This window comes from Haliotis rufescens, unplaced genomic scaffold, assembly GCF_023055435.1.
Source record: "Haliotis rufescens isolate VD_foot unplaced genomic scaffold, xgHalRufe1.0.p SCAF_3, whole genome shotgun sequence".
Classification (NCBI taxonomy): Eukaryota; Metazoa; Mollusca; class Gastropoda; order Lepetellida; family Haliotidae; genus Haliotis; species Haliotis rufescens.
This window is the reverse complement of record NW_025964001.1, coordinates 18,076,129-18,093,195: the sequence shown is the minus strand read 5'-3', so window position 1 is coordinate 18,093,195 and position 17,067 is coordinate 18,076,129. Positions and strand designations below refer to the sequence as shown.

The following is a 17,067-nucleotide window of genomic DNA, read 5'->3' as shown; positions in this document are numbered from 1 at the left end:
TGTCCTCCAGCGCTGTACAGAAACATGTTAAAGTCACTTTGAGGGTGAATGATAGGGGTGAATGAACACCATCTTGGAACAATAAAAGATCTTATTTCTCATATGGTAAAAGAAAACTGATTTAACAAAACTCAAGATGAAGCACATGTGTAACAATGCTTTCATAAGCCATCCATTGTTGAAATAATGCAGACTTTGAACCATGGACCTTCTGATCCTATGTCTGACACCTTGTCCCTTCGACCAAAGAGGTTAACTCCATCAGCAAGCTGACAAGGATGTCATCTGTGGGATGACTCCATGGCCAGCTATATCTACCCAACTAATTCTTATTGAACTGTTGTCAGAAGTCATGTATTTCCCTTTCCCGCAGGAAAACCCAAATCCTCAATATCTCACCCGCTCATCAAGGAGATGGTACGGTTTCAGCAGAGGATGAAGTTTCCTGTCCTCATCATATGAGGTTCCAAACAGCCACCCGCTCTCCAGCTGAAATCAAACACATACACTGTTACAGCCACCCCCTCTCCAGCAGAAATCAAACACATACACTGTTAGAGCCGCCCACCCTCCAGCTGAAGTCAAACACATACACTGTTACAGCCAACCACCCTCCAGCTGAAGTCAAACACATACACTGTTACAATGGAAAAGTAAACATGGAAATGTAATTGACCGATCGTTTCAAAATGCCAATATAATTATTACGAAACATACTGAGTGTATTGCATTTTCAAGAAATGGAGGTTGTGGGGTAGCCTAGTGGTTAAAGCATTTGCTTGTGCCGCAACAGACCTGGGTTCAATTCCCCACATGGGTAGATGGGTTAAGCCCTTTCTTGGTATGGCTGGAATATTACTAAAAATTTCAGGATTAAGCTGAACTAACTCCATGCTGACGCAGTTTTATTCTCAAACATCACTGTTAAAATGCCATTATTGACAGTCGTCTTGTTTCCAATACTCTAGCCTGGGTCCTGGCCCCTGTGTAACACTCTCCACTCACCTTCTTGACTGCCCAGCTGTCGTGGTAGTGCTCTGCAAACTTGTTGAGAGTGTTGTCAAATGATGGAGTCAGGTTCACTCTGAAAACATTTGTTGAACGGTGAGATAAGATGTGTTGGAGGAACATCAACTGTTAGTTATTGCCAGGAACGTAGTTCTCTTGTGCTTCCTACAACGTCACTGTGTATTTGATCAACAAAATCTGTACATAGAAACATCACTGCTATAGACCAACCAATGTGTTTGATTGACCCTATAACCACTAACCTGTTATCATACTGGCATATATTACACATACAATCAGATTTCAAAGTGAAGAGATGCCTTGTTTGTATAAATTGTCTGCACTTCCGAAACATATTTGGAACAATATCATCCATCTTTGATTAAATATATATCTTGCATGTAAACTCTCAATAGCTTTCTTTTATTTCAGAATGATAATCTTACCCCTCCTGCAATATAAAACCTATGTCCGAGAATCATTCCGTGCATGTGTTCAATGAACCTTGCTGTCTCAACAATTTGTGCATGTTTACAATGTACCTAGCCGTTTTGACAATTAATGCAGTTTTACTGCATACCTTCCTGTTTTGAACATTACTGCATGTTTACAACTTATCTTGCTGGTTTGACAACATGTTCAGCACATACTTTGCTGGGTTGACATGTTCAACACGTACCTCGTTGTTTCGATGGGTTGAGGCACGTAGTTGCCCTCGATGTCACTGCTAGACTGCTGGTACCAGCTGGCGTCGGTGTGACTCAGGGAGTAGTCAGGTGACAGGGCACAACCAATCGCTGACAAACATGGCAGTGCCTTGGAGAACAGCTCTGGGTCGTATGCCTGTACAAAAAATGTTTTCAATGCTATTGTTGCATAATCATTATGCAGACAGAGAATATAACGTACCACACATTCAGGTAAACGAACATATGTTCCACAAACTTGTGTCCAGATAAATGGCGCTCGACTGTATATTAATGCCATTTGTTACTAGTATGAGAATTGATATACACAGAATGTCTTCAGATTACTCCTGGACAGTGAACATAAATCACAAGATATACTTTAATTTAAATGATAAATATATAGAGGTTATCACGCGAGTGTGTTTGGGGATGGTAAATATCCTGCATTAGGAATAAACATTGTATAAATACATAGTGTTTATTCCTAATACAGGATATTTACCATCCCCAAACACACAAGCGTGATAACCTCTTTATCATATAATGTCATGCTTTAATTCTGTGCTTTAAAATCGCTATCCCCCTCTCACAAACATTACCGAAACATTGCGAGTTTTCCTGGAATGCGCGCATTAATATTTATTACGTCACAGGGTAAGTGATGTGTCAGTCGGACAGTGACAGTAGCCAATATAGTTCCAACTGAAATCTGTTTCTTATACAGTGGCGAAGCAACATATACGCAAAACAACAGTTGTTTTTAATTGCCTTTCGCGGCAATCCATCGGTCTGTCCGCTAGAGTAACTGCCCTTTGTCAAAGGGAAGCTACTCTAACCCTAGTCTATGAGACGTCACGGGCACGGTCATACGTTGTTGACAGTCGGTCTGTCCTGTCATAACAGTCAGATGTACACACAGCGACAAAACCAAACAAGGTAACAATTCAAACATATTTCGGCCAAATCCAACTATTTTAGTTTGTGGAGAAGGTTTCAAGTCGCAGAGGTCTACAAGCACAGATATTGCTACTGATCCCGCTTGGCTAGGCCTCGCGCCCTTGCAAAATTGTTTCGAAATTTATACCTCCAAAGTAGCCAAAACTTATAAAATGCCTTAGCTACGTCACAGTTAGATACTGATTTTCAGTATATTAGACTGTTCTTTTGATAATGATAGCAACTATCCCTGTTGTTTATCCAGATTCCCGATGGTTAATTTTGACTCGATCGCCGAATGACGAGGACGACGCCATGTTTGTTTATAAACAGTGAAAGTCCTACTTGACCTTTGATATTTGCATCTCTATCCGCATATCACCCCAACGGATATCGTTTTTATCCGTTGGCTTTATCCTGCCGAGAAACCTGCCCATTATATGATAAATATAAGTTATTGTTTGCTTAACATTGAACCCAGGAAGAGTCAAGTCACTGAGCCTGGTCACCCAAGGCACTTGGTCGGCTCGTACAAGCCTAGGTTGCTTGGGCCTATTCTATCCCTAATGACAAGCTTCACATAACTTGGTCAGCTCGTACAAGCCTAGGTTGCTTGGGCCTATTCTATCCCCTAATGACAAACTTCACTCACCCTCTTTGCCAGAGAGTCAAATATTCCACTGAAGAGAATCATTGACAGCCTCTTCTCCTCCTCGCTGGCCGTGCCCGACCCGTACCCTCCGCCACCACTGCTGTAGTAGCGACCACTGCGCTCGTAGTGAGCTGTCAGAACCTGCACAAGGTAAACAATAGCACTCATGTGATCCTGTATACATCACTGAAAAAGAATTCTCAGTACCAATAATTTGTAATGTCATCTGCCTCATTGATGGGTAATAATCTATATTAAAGTCTGAATTACACAACATTTGCAAAACAATGTTCACTAAGTTTCAAGTCTTTGTTATTGACAACATATTGATGACCAATGTAGACCTGATGGCACAGCACTACTGGTCCCAAAGACACTGATAAGGGAACAGCTTCTCCAAAAATGAACAAGCTCCCTTTTAATGTGACCAACATTTGACTAGGTCTCCACCTCCAACCTACCCTGAGAGGCACAATGGCATGTTCTGACAATGCTGGGACATCTCTGGTGAGCTTCTTCAGCAGGCTGGTCATCATCGGGGGCCTCAGTTGCCTGTAACATTGAGTATGGAGCCACATCAGTCACTTGGTCATTAGTTTGTGAGTGAGTTCAGTTTAACATCACTTAAACAGTATCCCAGTTATATCTCAGCATGTCAGCTTATGGTGGGAGGAAAGCCCAAAGTGATGCATGTCCCTGACCTTTACCATTTCGTGAAACCCACGAGAACGGGTACGGTGCTGAAAAACCTAGAAACATAAAATTTATATTCCGGGGTGAACCGGGATAAGAGCCCACAATCATAAGTTTCTGGCATGTTAAAACAGACGTATGAGAGTCTTCGCACCATGACTGTCATAACTCTTTTATGTTATGGACTTACGAGAGTCTTAGCACTAGATTGCTTTCTAGAACAAGGCCCAGGTCTCCAGCATGATACAAATGTATTAACTGCTAATGAAATGCCTTACCTCAACAAGACAAATTAAATGGGCCTTGTGAAATTTGTAGCCAGCTTATTGTAACACAGACTTATGAAGGTCGTATTGCTGTAATGGGACAAAAGCAATCTGACTCTCTGCTCTCTGCTCTGTAGTCTAAATACACATGAACCTAAAGAACAGCATCTCACCCAGTGAAGGAGACAAGGAAGTCGGACACAGTCTCCTGCTGGCCCTTGGTCAGTGTCCGGCACTTGGACAGTCTGTACACCGTGTGGAGCAGCGAGTCCATCAGGTGGGAGTAGTGGTCAGCATCACTGAAGTACTGGCTGTTGTGGGTCAACATCGGCAGCACTGAGTTACACAGGTACCGGTTCAAGGCCAGGGCCATGTCACTCTCAGATGCCATAGCCTGCAGGAAAAACAGTAGGTTAGAATCAATTAGAATGAGCATAGATACCCCTTGGTCAAGCCAGTTAGAATGAGTGAGTGAGTATGGTTTTACGCCGCTTTTAGCAATATTCCAGCAATATCATGGCTGGGGACACCAGAAATGGGCTTCAACCACTAGGCTACCCGACCGCCCCCAGTTAGAATGAGCATAGATACATGCCATAAGCATTGACAGAAGCATCCCAGCTGTTTTTACATTAGAGTGATCCCTGCAAAGAACTATCGATATAAAATAAAATTGTACATCTGGATCTTTTCTTAGTGACGAATATGGGTATGAAACTTTTCATTTCATGCTATTTGAAACAAATTTTTTAAGCATGTGTCTAGAAACAGTACAAGACACTGAGCAAATTATTGAAGTTTTAGAATAATGTCTTATATTTGAACTTGCATTGTGAGGGGTAATGTAAATCCTGGCAATTCGCACCTATTTCTCAGTAGTAATTAACATGGTAAAACTTGAGATGGGAGAACCGCTTCACTGAAGGATTATGTGATGTAGTAATACTCTACTCACAGAGTCCAATGTGGTGGCCGCTCGGAGATCTGGCAGGAAGGCCTCCTCCAGGATTCTGAAGAAGGTGCTCTGGTCATCCACGCCATACACTCTCTCCAGGAACATGACAATGGACATCTTGTGGTTGGGCAGCAGACCGGGAGGAAGGTCACTGGCCGGGGGAGCTGCAGGGAACACACGCACAGATAAATATAGGTGTCTGATCAGTACGCAGTCACACATTGGCAGAATATGCTCAAAAACATTGTGTGGTATCAGATGAAGGAATTGTCTTTTCAGTTGGAGAATCCATACAAGGTCTCAGTTCCAGGCATCTGATCAGAGACCCAGTCATTAGAGATACGCATTTCATGTTATTGAATGAAGGTTGTTTCATGCCTGAGTTTGAATTCTGCAGCTATTTCAGGCAGGGCCAGGCAGGGCCAGGCAGGGGCTGGCATGTCAGAGGTTGATAACATCAGCAACAATACACAACAATGTGGCATGATTACACACAAAAGCCAAGCTCTTAGAAACCAAACAATTGACATACTTAGAAGGTCTGGGATTCGATATTGTCCCCCAAAATGGAAAAACATAATTATGTTTCAGACTAAAAAAAAGAAATTGTCTGACACACAAAGACATCGTACAAAATCCCCCCTCCTCTTCCCCCACCAAATCAAATGGTGCGGTCCCTTACTACAATCAGTGGGTACTGGGGACCTATCTGAGTTCCATGGTACACCCAGTCAAGACAGACACTGCCATCCCATTCGTGACTAACTCGTGTTATTCCGGGACAAGCCGAATAGCGACTCGTGCCCCTCTCGTGGCCATTTTTGCGACCGGGTTCAGTCTTAGCGCAAACAGGCATACCTAAAATAATTGTCAACTCATTGCGTAATGGTTCACATACATTTCCCCATATATTATATATGCAATTTAAAGCACATCTGGACATGCGGAATTATACAGTATGATTGATCACATTTAACTGTGTCTTGGGTATATTTTAGATGCAAGACATATGTGAAACCAAAAATTATTTCTGAAGGATTCTTTGACGAAGAACATGAAATCATACGCGCATTCTGATTGGTTTGTCGTAATTTCGCACATAACATTCATCGATAGGGGGACGAGTCTTCTTGCAGGTTACGGAAAGGGGCGAGTGGTGACGAATGACTGCCATCCATGTAACTGGTGCGACTCACCATCCTGGTCTCCTCCTGCATTGAGCCCTACTGGCAGGATGAAGCGGAGGCCCAGCACCCCCTCCAGGTCCTCCATGGACACCAAACTCCGGAGGATGGCCCGGGCCCTCAGGGACCCGCTGCGGCCCTGCTTGATAGTCTCAGCATCCGGGGCACACCGACCAAGCAGGTCCACCAGACTGGCATAGAAGTTCAAGATGGCTCCTCCCATGTCAATGTAGTCTTCGTCATCCTCAGACGGGAGAGCAGAGAAGTCGTACTTGCTGTAACAGAATAGGAGTAACATGATAACAACCGAGTGAAAACAATGCTAACCAATTCATCGGACATAAGTAGTACTCAAACTTGAAATGTAGCATTTTATCATTTCGGAAAAGAAGTCATTTTCAGGAACAGTTCAGCTGAAGATTTACATGTCTCAGACTGGCCAAAAGACTCTATTCTTAAAGCAAATATTATGAGTAATATGTGCTCCACATTACAGGATAGAAATTTGAACTAGGCCACTAGCTCGAATCAGTTCATTTGATGTTAACGGTATTCTAGTGAAGTACTTACTGATCGCCATCATATAGCTGGAATATTTTGGAGTGTTGCATTAAACAACAAACAAACAATTTCTACCACTGATATCAAAATCCGCATATTCCTCCCAAACCTCTTTAACCAGCCTTACCTCTGGAACAGATAGTTGCCACCAGTGTCATCATCATCATTCATGGCTGCCAGGTAGCTGCTGGAAGCTCCATCTCTGGCTGCTGAGATCTGCTCGGACATTCGGATGCCATCCTTGACGGCCTTCAGCAGACCTCCTCCCTCACCCTTCAGGGCGGGGCCCAGACACTCGGGGCGGCGGATCAGCAGACGGACGACCAGGTTGGCATTCTCCTCTACACTCTCACCTGCAAGTCAAATGAAGGATGAAATTAAGTAAGCACCTTAAATAATAATTTTCTCAGGCAACCATTTTGGGAGTTTCAGCTTGAGAAGTAAATAGTTGAGAGTTTGTAGCGTAAGTTTTCTTACAGCTGTATCACCACTGCCTGTCAGTAATCAGTGACCAGTCGTTGAATGTATGAGCTAATATCCATGCGGTCAGGGCAAGGGGAGATAATCTGCCATGATAATCAGCCACACAATACAATCTCTTATCCAAATTGTGGTTGCCAGTGACAAACATTAGGTACTGGGACCAAGCTTTTTTGCTGCTGAATTTTCTATATTTGTGTGAAAGTTTTTTCTTGGTGGTTAGAAACTACTGAATTCTCTACTGATGTATGAACGTTTGTCCCTTGGTATTTCATGATTAAGTGTTTCTTATAACGTAGGAAGTGTAAGAACCAAGAAATCGTGTCAGACTCAATAATGTGTCTAATTTACATTTGTATTTCTAAAATTGGCTTATATTGTTTGCTAGTCTATGTTTCAGTCAGCATTATTCCAACTTCATCATGTCAATCTGTAAATAAGCTTGGTAACATAAACCAGTGGTTGATACTACAAGCAACATCCCACTCAATCCAGGTGACAAGTCAGAGTGGAAGGGTAGCCTAGTGCTTAAAGTGTTTGCTCTTCACGCAGAAGACCTGGCTTGCATTCCCCTAACTGGTACAATGCGTGAAGACCATTACTGGTGTCCCCCACCATGATACTGCTGCATTAAAGCTGGAAGTAGCATAAATTCATACTCACTACCTCACTCACTCACCAAAAACGACAAATCACTAAGGCTTACCATTAAATCTAGTTTAGTCGCCTCTTATGACAAGCACACGTTACTGGGGACCATTTCTAATCCGGAATGCCCACAGCCTTGAAATGTTTCAAAAAGCATATAATGAAGCATCAATAAGCCAACTGACACATTCCTGTGCCAGCATCCTGACTGCATTCTCAACTCACCATTGACCCACACACAGAACCTGAGGAAGTCCAGGAACCTCTCCCCCTCCACCGGATCCCAGCCGATGTCAGGATAACCCTTCTCAATGAGCTCCGCATTTGTCTGCAGGCCACACCTTGACAGGTAGATGGCGATCTTCTCCAGGTGAGACTCCCGCAGAGCCAGGGCCAACTCGTTGTTGTCCATGAGAGAGGCACACGCCACGTCCAGTGGGCAGGACCCTCGCAGGGAAGGCCGGGCTGCGCACACAAGGATGAGATTGGTGAAGGGTAGGACATGTGGTTTGGGGGAAGAAAATTTACATCAAAGAGAATAATTTGACAAATTGAGTAAAGAGTTGCTTGCTCTTAATACTTCAAAGTCAATTTACAAAGCTAATGCTGAAGAAAAACACTTCATCATAAAACAATATAGTGGCTGTTATCTTGAAAGTGTTCTGCATTCATAAAAGTAATTATCTTTCCAAATTAATTTCTGACATATCTAATATGACTTCTTGGATATGTCACAGTACTCATGGTACTTGTTACCACATTGTGTCATATACTGAAAAACAATGGAGAGTACTGAAAACTGAATAAAATTATTGAAAAGGATCCGAAGCCAGGAAATCTTATTGACTTTTTATTTGAGTATGGATACTTTTCTTGACACATATCATGTACTAAATTTGTGACTTTTCACCAAAATGACAAAAAGCTGATCCTTCACACACTGTGACCTACAGGTAGGGGAAGGTAAAATGGGGTCTTAACGTCATGTTCAAGAACATTGCACTTTTAAGACAATCATGCATGTGAGTGTATGTGGCTGCTATACTTGTCTTCATAATGCTAGCCCACTGAGATAGCATGCCACAGTTTAACATGGATACTCCACTCAGACACTGTATACAGACTACGAGCCGACCAGTCCCTGTTTTATACTCTCAATGCCGAATGTCAGGGTAACAACAAGCACCATCTTTTCACGTCTTTAGATGTGACACAGCTGGGATCGAACTCGAACCTTCCACTCTCCGTGCGGACGCTGTTCTGCTGGACCACGGTGGTCAAACCTACAGCAGGATCTCACCTAGAAGCATGCTGCTGTTCTCCAACAGGTAGCTCAGATGGTCAAACATGGCACTCTGGTTCTGACGACTTGTACGACAGAAGTAACACAAGAATCGACAGCACATGACCACCATCTCAGCAGCTGCATCCTGCAACAACAAACATCACCAAATGACATCGTCGTCTCCTACACCCACTGTCCACCTGCTCTCTCTCACCAGACATCCAAGCTATGATGGTATGATGGAAACACTGACATTATCGTGACGATTTCCTACAAGCTCAGACTACTATACACACACAAGTTTTACAATGTCAATGTTTACAATGACAAATATCTTACAATTTTACTTAATTCACACATATTTTTGGAAAATTTGAATTATCTCTTGTTTCAAAGAACCACTGATTCCACTTTTACATGCATCCAAATAAACCATTTTTAGAATGAATCTATTTCCAGTTTTGAAATTGAAACATCTTTTTCAAACTATATTCTCCCTTGCTATTGCAGGCAAACTGATAAGTCTAGTGACGGAAATATACAGTCTTCAGAATTTCATTCAGTTATTTTAAACCCAATCTCATTAAAATCATATCTTAGTTCTCGTTACCGCTAAACAAAGATCTAAGGACATCCCATTGCAGGTCATGTCAGAACGACCATTCAACTGACCAATCAGAGCATTGCTTATGAGCTATGAAAGCGACAGTTGGAATGTGATTTTTGCTCGTGCAACCTTGAAAAAAAAACACACAGGGTATTCCAAACGACAGTTATGGGCTTTATGTCTGTATTCATACAATCTAGACCATCTGTTAGCCATTCCAGACTGTTCTTTTGTTCAGTTTTTAATTTTTTAGTCGAGTATATGTCAAAATATGTTTCGAAGCGTAGTTGCCAGTTTGAAACTTGTGCCGTAAAGCTTGATTAATCTGCCTTCTGATTGGCTATTGTCGACTTCTTGTTAGTCATTCCATTGGTCAGTAAAAGTTCGCGAAAAGTCGGTCAGACGTGACCTGTAATGGGATGTCCTCAGATCTTTGTTTAGCGGAGCGAGAACTAAGATCTGATTTTAATGAGATTGTTTTATTCCGAAACCATCCCCAGTTCATACTTTGAGTATACACAGAAACATGGTAACACAACATGCATCCAGTGATGGAGGGACCACACAGAAAAATGACAGAGTACTATGCTTTGAAAAAAAAAACACGGGTAAAACCCAAAACATATAAAAAACATAAACTTACAAAATAAAGCAAAATGTATTTCTTTACGTAGTGTTTTTCAGTTTAACACATGCCAACATCCATAAAGTCATATGCAGCTCTTATCTAACATCATATCAAATTTGATAATGAAAAGATTTTGACATAAATTTTTCAAATACTTAAAGACAAATTTGAAATCATGAATGACTTTGATAAATTAATTATTAACATATTTATGACTGATCATAAATCCTCTGCTAGTTTACTTAAAGTTAGTTTTCTTCAAAGAAACACTTTATTATAGTAAGAATACTTATGTCAATATAAGTTATAATGCTCAATTAACAAAGAGAAATATATAATCTAATTCTTACTTCTAATTGAGGGTGATAACATTGCACTATATTTTCTTTTAAAAAAATACTGGCCATAAAAATTATTTCTGCAGTCGTACAGCAAATGAATTATTATCTAAACCACATTACAGTAATTGAACTGATCATACTACTCCCTAAAAAGTTGACCACTGTAAATCAAATATCAAAAGCAAAGTACATAGCACTGTGACGTCATTCTACACAGAATTACGCACCCAAATATACATAGTTACAATCTTTGACAAAAGTATCCCATTAAAAACTTACCCAAAACGTTTTCTTCCTCTCCTTATTTGATTGCTAATTAAAAAGTTCATAAGTATGATGTGCATGGAACGAACAGAAGCAACACGCACATGTATATCTGGAGTATTAGGCCGTTATATCATGGTTTACAAGCTCAGGCAATGATGACAAACAGCAAATGCAGGCAACGCTCTAGTGAATGGTAGCCAAGTGACAATTATTGCTATTTACCAATTCTGTTGCTGATCAGTGAGCAGGTACAGTAATAGGGATCAACACCCTCCTCCTCCTCCCCCCCCCCCCCCCCCCCCGGTATTGGTGACATAAAACCCCTTGACAGTAAATCTCAAAACACAAACCCCCATTTCCTTCAAGAAAATCATGATAAAAAAATGTGACTATGAGTTACCCTATTCACTATAGCCAGTTTTGTATACCGTATTCGACGTAATAAGCGCCCAGGGCGCTCTCAAAATTAGAAATAGGGGCTCTTATTAGAATATTATTTTGGTTGAAAAAACAGAGTTGAAAGATAAATTTCGTGGTTTATGCTGAAGGCCTGAACTGTTTATATACGACAGATACATTTTTCCAGAATTTAATTGCCCATTATTAAGGGTGCATATAACACACAAGTGCGTATTATACACAAATAAATAAGTATTGGGTACATTGATCAATCGGAAGGGGTGCTAATTGGGATTGTTCACTTGCCAATATATTAGCAAATATCGCCGTGGGCGCTTATTAGAGCGGGGCACTTATTACGTCGAATACGGTAAATGAAAATTCTTCTGCAAGAAGCTGGCAATCAGGAACGGCTATTACAAGGCTGCCAACCAATCCCATCTGGAATCAGTACCAATAATTGTCTCCTGGCTCATGAATGGCATTAAGATGAAATTGGAACCAAAGGATCACATGAACAGAACAAAGGTGAGTTAATCACTGAAGGTGCTTTCTGTGTAAAGGTCAAGCTTTCTGTGGAAATCAGAGGTTGGAGAAATTTAAAACAGGTGATCCTTAGGAAGTTGAAAATGCAGATACTGAGGTGAGAAATGAACAATTGAAATTAAATAAGAATGAGTCGTTATAATAATGTTACAAGTTGTAGATGTACAGTAAAGCTTTTTCTCAAATTTCCCAACATATCCTTTCACCCAAAAAAGTAAAATATAATTTCGCAATAAAAAAATGTTTTAAAAATTCATAAACATATATTTAACACAATCTGGTAATTTTTTAATTTGATGAATCATCTCCTAAGAGATATTAAATGATGACAAGAAAAGTGAGATTTCATCAACATTCGAATGATTTTTCCCTCTTTTTGATCCTCATTCTATTCCAAGCTTGGCCAGTGTACATCTACCCAGAGCATTCATCACATAGATATGTAGGAAATGGCTGATCCACAGTAAAGAAAGCTCACCTTGTTCTGTTCAGAGATGCTGTCGATGGTCTCTGATGTTGTGGCAGGCTGGCGGCCTGCTGTTTCAGGTGCTCCACTGGTGGCGGACTGCTGCTGCTGCTGAGCTTTGTTCAGAGTGTTCACCATCAGCTGCATGACAGTCTCGTGGACACACAGGGCTCGCATCAGGTCAGGGTGCTGGAAGAACACCTTGTTGTCCATGGCACGACTGCAGGGAAGGGTCACCAAGTGGAATCAGTTCAGAAGCTACATATTTCTGATCAATTGCATTTTAACATATATTTATTATTCAATATATATTTTCTTGATATAGAAAAGGAACCTAGGTAATGGTTATAAACACAATAACCAGAGTTAATATCATACTCTAGCCACATAGATTGCTACCTTCATGAGACTAGCCAGATCTCGTGCTACCTACTTGAGAATAGCCAGAGCTCCTGCTACCTACTTGAGACTAGCCAGAGCTCCTGCTACCTACTTGAGACTAGCCAGAGATCTCATGAACCGACTTGAGACAAGCCAGTTCTCATGCACCTACTTGAGACTAGCCAGAGCTCCTGCTACCTACTTGAGACCAGCCAGAGCTCCTGCTACCTACTTGAGACTAGCCAGAGCTCCTGCTGCCTACTTGAGACTAGCAAGAGCTCCTACTGCCTATTTGAGACTAGCCAGAGCTCCTGCTACCTACTTGAGACTAGCCAGAGCTCCTGCTACCTACTTAAGACTAGCCAGAGCTCCTGCTACCTACTTGAGACTAGCCAGAGCTCCTGCTACTTACTTGAGACTAGCCAGAGCTCCTGCTGCCTACTTAAGACTAGCCAGAGCTCCTGCTACCTACTTGAGACTAGCCAGAGCTCCTGTTACCTACTTGAGAATAGCCAGAGCTCCTACTACCTACTTGAGACTAGCAAGAGCTCCTGCTACTTACTTGAGACTAGCCAGAGCTCCTGCTACCTACTTGAGACTAGCCACAGATCTCTGCTACCTACTTGAGACTAGCCAGATCTCGTGCTACCTACTTGAGACTAGCCAGAGCTCCTGCTACTTACTTGAGACTGGTCTTCATGAGCTCCTCCTCATCTGGACCAGCCTGAACCAGCAGCAGGGATCTGATGATGCCCAGGTTCTTCAGCAGCAGGTTGATATCCTCGTGACTCTTGCAGCTGATGACATATCCCTTGTCCAGAGCAGTCATCAGCTGGACAAAGTATCATTCAGTTACCTCTCATCCTCTTACCAGACTTGTTACATATATGACAATAGGGTTATTTTTATTATTTATCAGTTCAACAATAGACTGAATGGACAACTCATTTTGAACACAACTGCTGTATGTATTTTCTAGACCAGTACAAGGAACCTACCTCCCCAATACCATCATACTGCCTGTGGAGTAGGCTGAACATTTCTCTCACGAGGTCCTGGTTGGAGATGAAGCTCTCTTCAGACCATTTCACCATTGTTTGTGTTATGAGTTTCTGCATAGAATCTGAAATCAAAGAGTCATAAGTCACTACCTAGTCTCAAGAACACTCTACCTGTCAATACAATTATCCTTATCTTGTTTAGGCACATCATCAATGGCCTTCTCAATGCTCCCTCCCATTCATCATCAGGTCACTTGATCCCCAGCTGACTTGAGGCCATCACCTATGGCTTTCTCGATGCTCACTACCATACATTATAGGATCACTATGACCACCTGGCTTGAGTCCATCATCATTGGCCTACTCCATACTCACAACCATACATCATAAGGTCATACACCCACCTGGCTTGTGTCCATCATCAATGGCCTTCTCCATGCTTCCTACCATACATTATAGGGTTGGTACATACACCTGGCTTCAGTCCATCATCAATGGCCTTCTCCATACTCACTACCATACATCATAAGGTCACTATGCTACACCTGGCTTGAGTCCATCATCAATGGCCTTCTCCATGCTCACTACCATACATTATAGGGTCAGTATGCCCACCTGGCTTGTGTTCATTGTCAATGACTTTCTCAATGCTTCCTACCACAGTATCGAGTCACTACACTACACCTGGCTTGCCTCCATCATCAATGGCCTTCTCAATGCTCACTACCATACATTATAGGGTCACTATGCCCACCTGGCTTGAGTCCATCATCAATGGCCTTCTCCATACTCACTACCATACATTATAAGGTCACTATGCTACACCTGGCTTGCCTCCATCATCAATGGCCTTCTCAATGCTCACTACCATACATTATAGGGTCACTATGCCCACCTGGCTTGCCTCCATCATCAATGGCCTTCTCCATGCTTCCTACCACAGTATCGAGTCACTACACTACACCTGGCTTGCCTCCATCATCAATGGCCTTCTCAATGCTTCCTACCATACATTATAGGGTTGGTACATCCACCTGGCTTGAGTCCATCATCAATGGCCTTCTCCATACTCACTACCATACATCATAAGGTCACTATGCTACACCTGGCTTGAGTCCATCATCAATGGCCTTCTCAATGCTCACTACCATACATTATAGGGTCACTATGCCCACCTGGCTTGAGTCCATCATCAATGGCCTTCTCAAGCTCACTACCATACATTTTAGGGTCACTATGCCCACCTGGCTTGAGTCCATCATCAATGGCCTTCTCCATACTCACTACCATACATCATAAGGTCAGTATGCCCACCTGGCTTGAGTCCATCATCAATGGCCTTCTCCATGCTTCCTACCACAGTATCGAGTCACTACACTACACCTGGCTTGCCTCCATCATCAATGGCCTTCTCAATGCTTCCTACCATACATTATAGGGTTGGTACATCCACCTGGCTTGAGTCCATCATCAATGGCCTTCTCCATACTCACTACCATACATCATAAGGTCACTATGCTACACCTGGCTTGAGTCCATCATCAATGGCCTTCTCAATGCTCACTACCATACATTATAGGGTCACTATGCCCACCTGGCTTGAGTCCATCATCAATGGCCTTCTCAAGCTCACTACCATACATTTTAGGGTCAGTATGCCCACCTGGTTTGAGTCCATCATCAATGGCCTTCTCCATGCTTCCTACCACAGTATCGAGTCACTACACTACACCTGGCTTGTGTCCATCATCAATGGCCTTCTTCATGCTTCCTACCATACATTATAGGGTTGGTACATCCACCTGGCTTGAGTCCATCATCAATGGCCTTCTCCATACTCACTACCATACATCATAAGGTCACTATGCTACACCTGGCTTGAGTCCATCATCAATGGCCTTCTCAATGCTCACTACCATACATTATAGGGTCACTATGCCCACCTGGCTTGAGTCCATCATCAATGGCCTTCTCAAGCTCACTACCATACATTTTAGGGTCAGTATGCCCACCTGGCTTGTGTCCATCATCAATGGCCTTCTCAATGCTTCCTACCATACATTATAGGGTTGGTACATCCACCTGGCTTGAGTCCATCATCAATGGCCTTCTCAATGCTCACTACCATACATCATAAGGTCACTATGACCACCTGGCTTGAGTCCATCATCAATGGCCTTCTCCATGCTCACTACCATACATTATAGGGTCACTATGACCACCTGGCTTGAGTCCATCATCAATGGCCTTCTCGATGCTCACTACCATACATCATAAGGTCACTATGCTACACCTGGCTCGAGTCCATCATCAATGGCCTTCTCGATGCTCACTACCATACATTATAAGGTCAGTATGCCCACCTGGCTTGAGTCCATCATCAATGGCCTTCTCGATGCTCACTACCATACATTATAAGGTCACTATGCCCACCTGGCTTGAGTCCATCATCAATGGCCTTCTCGATGTTCTCCTGCTGACCCTTGCTGAGTCCCACCATCAGCATCAGCTTGTCCTTGAGGCTGAGGTTTTTCGGCACATCCTCCTCCTCTAATGGCTTCTCTTCAGGGACCTCGAACGTGGGCATGTCACAGTGCTGCAGGAGTTCTCCATGAAAAATGCGAAGAGACTCGCGGATGTCTTCGCGGCATGGACACTGCTGGTCCTGGTCCTGGTCTTCCACTATCTTGAAGGTCAGTAGCGCCCTCATCTGAGCAGAAAATACCAGTCAAACACCAGTTACACAATGAAATCATCACAAAGATGGAGACACATGAACTATATCATCCGTAAATAATATCCACAAAAGTATTTAAAACGATCAAAACATGATAAGTAAGCAGGAACCAGAATGACCATGTAATCAGCTTTCATTAGCAATAATGGCAACATAGTTATGGCAAGGAATGGCAGCTCATCTGTTACAGTATACACAATCCTGGCATTCATAAAAATCAATCAAGTTTTAATCAGATATGTTACCAGACAAAGCAAACAAATTAGTGGTCATCTTGAAATGTTACTGTTCACTCTACTTGACACACAAGATACTGAGAAACAGAGTTTTAACTTCT

The 17,067-nt window shown here is 42.4% G+C and overlaps 1 protein-coding gene across 21 annotated transcripts in view; it reads right to left on the bottom strand.

The window, feature by feature from the left end:
• LOC124137024 (ryanodine receptor-like) overlaps nucleotides 1–17,067 on the bottom strand; it is a 206,631-nt gene that overhangs the window by 68,791 nt on the left and 120,773 nt on the right. For 19 of the 21 annotated variants that reach the window (XM_048403848.1, XM_048403855.1, XM_048403847.1 and 16 more), the window contains 16 exons: nucleotides 16,427–16,703; nucleotides 13,991–14,115; nucleotides 13,676–13,824; nucleotides 12,624–12,831; nucleotides 11,213–11,245; nucleotides 9,373–9,502; nucleotides 8,298–8,537; nucleotides 7,072–7,297; nucleotides 6,396–6,658; nucleotides 5,200–5,363; nucleotides 4,418–4,638; nucleotides 3,747–3,837; nucleotides 3,286–3,426; nucleotides 1,688–1,851; nucleotides 1,006–1,084; nucleotides 400–489 (listed from right to left, as the gene is read on the bottom strand). In XM_048403848.1, coding sequence (XP_048259805.1) covers nucleotides 400–489; nucleotides 1,006–1,084; nucleotides 1,688–1,851; nucleotides 3,286–3,426; nucleotides 3,747–3,837; nucleotides 4,418–4,638; nucleotides 5,200–5,363; nucleotides 6,396–6,658; nucleotides 7,072–7,297; nucleotides 8,298–8,537; nucleotides 9,373–9,502; nucleotides 11,213–11,245; nucleotides 12,624–12,831; nucleotides 13,676–13,824; nucleotides 13,991–14,115; nucleotides 16,427–16,703 — 2,601 coding nt within the window. The remainder of the gene's footprint in view (nucleotides 1–399; nucleotides 490–1,005; nucleotides 1,085–1,687; nucleotides 1,852–3,285; nucleotides 3,427–3,746; nucleotides 3,838–4,417; nucleotides 4,639–5,199; nucleotides 5,364–6,395; nucleotides 6,659–7,071; nucleotides 7,298–8,297; nucleotides 8,538–9,372; nucleotides 9,503–11,212; nucleotides 11,246–12,623; nucleotides 12,832–13,675; nucleotides 13,825–13,990; nucleotides 14,116–16,426; nucleotides 16,704–17,067) is intronic. The other 2 variants (XM_048403856.1, XM_048403866.1) reach the window with 1 other exon arrangement.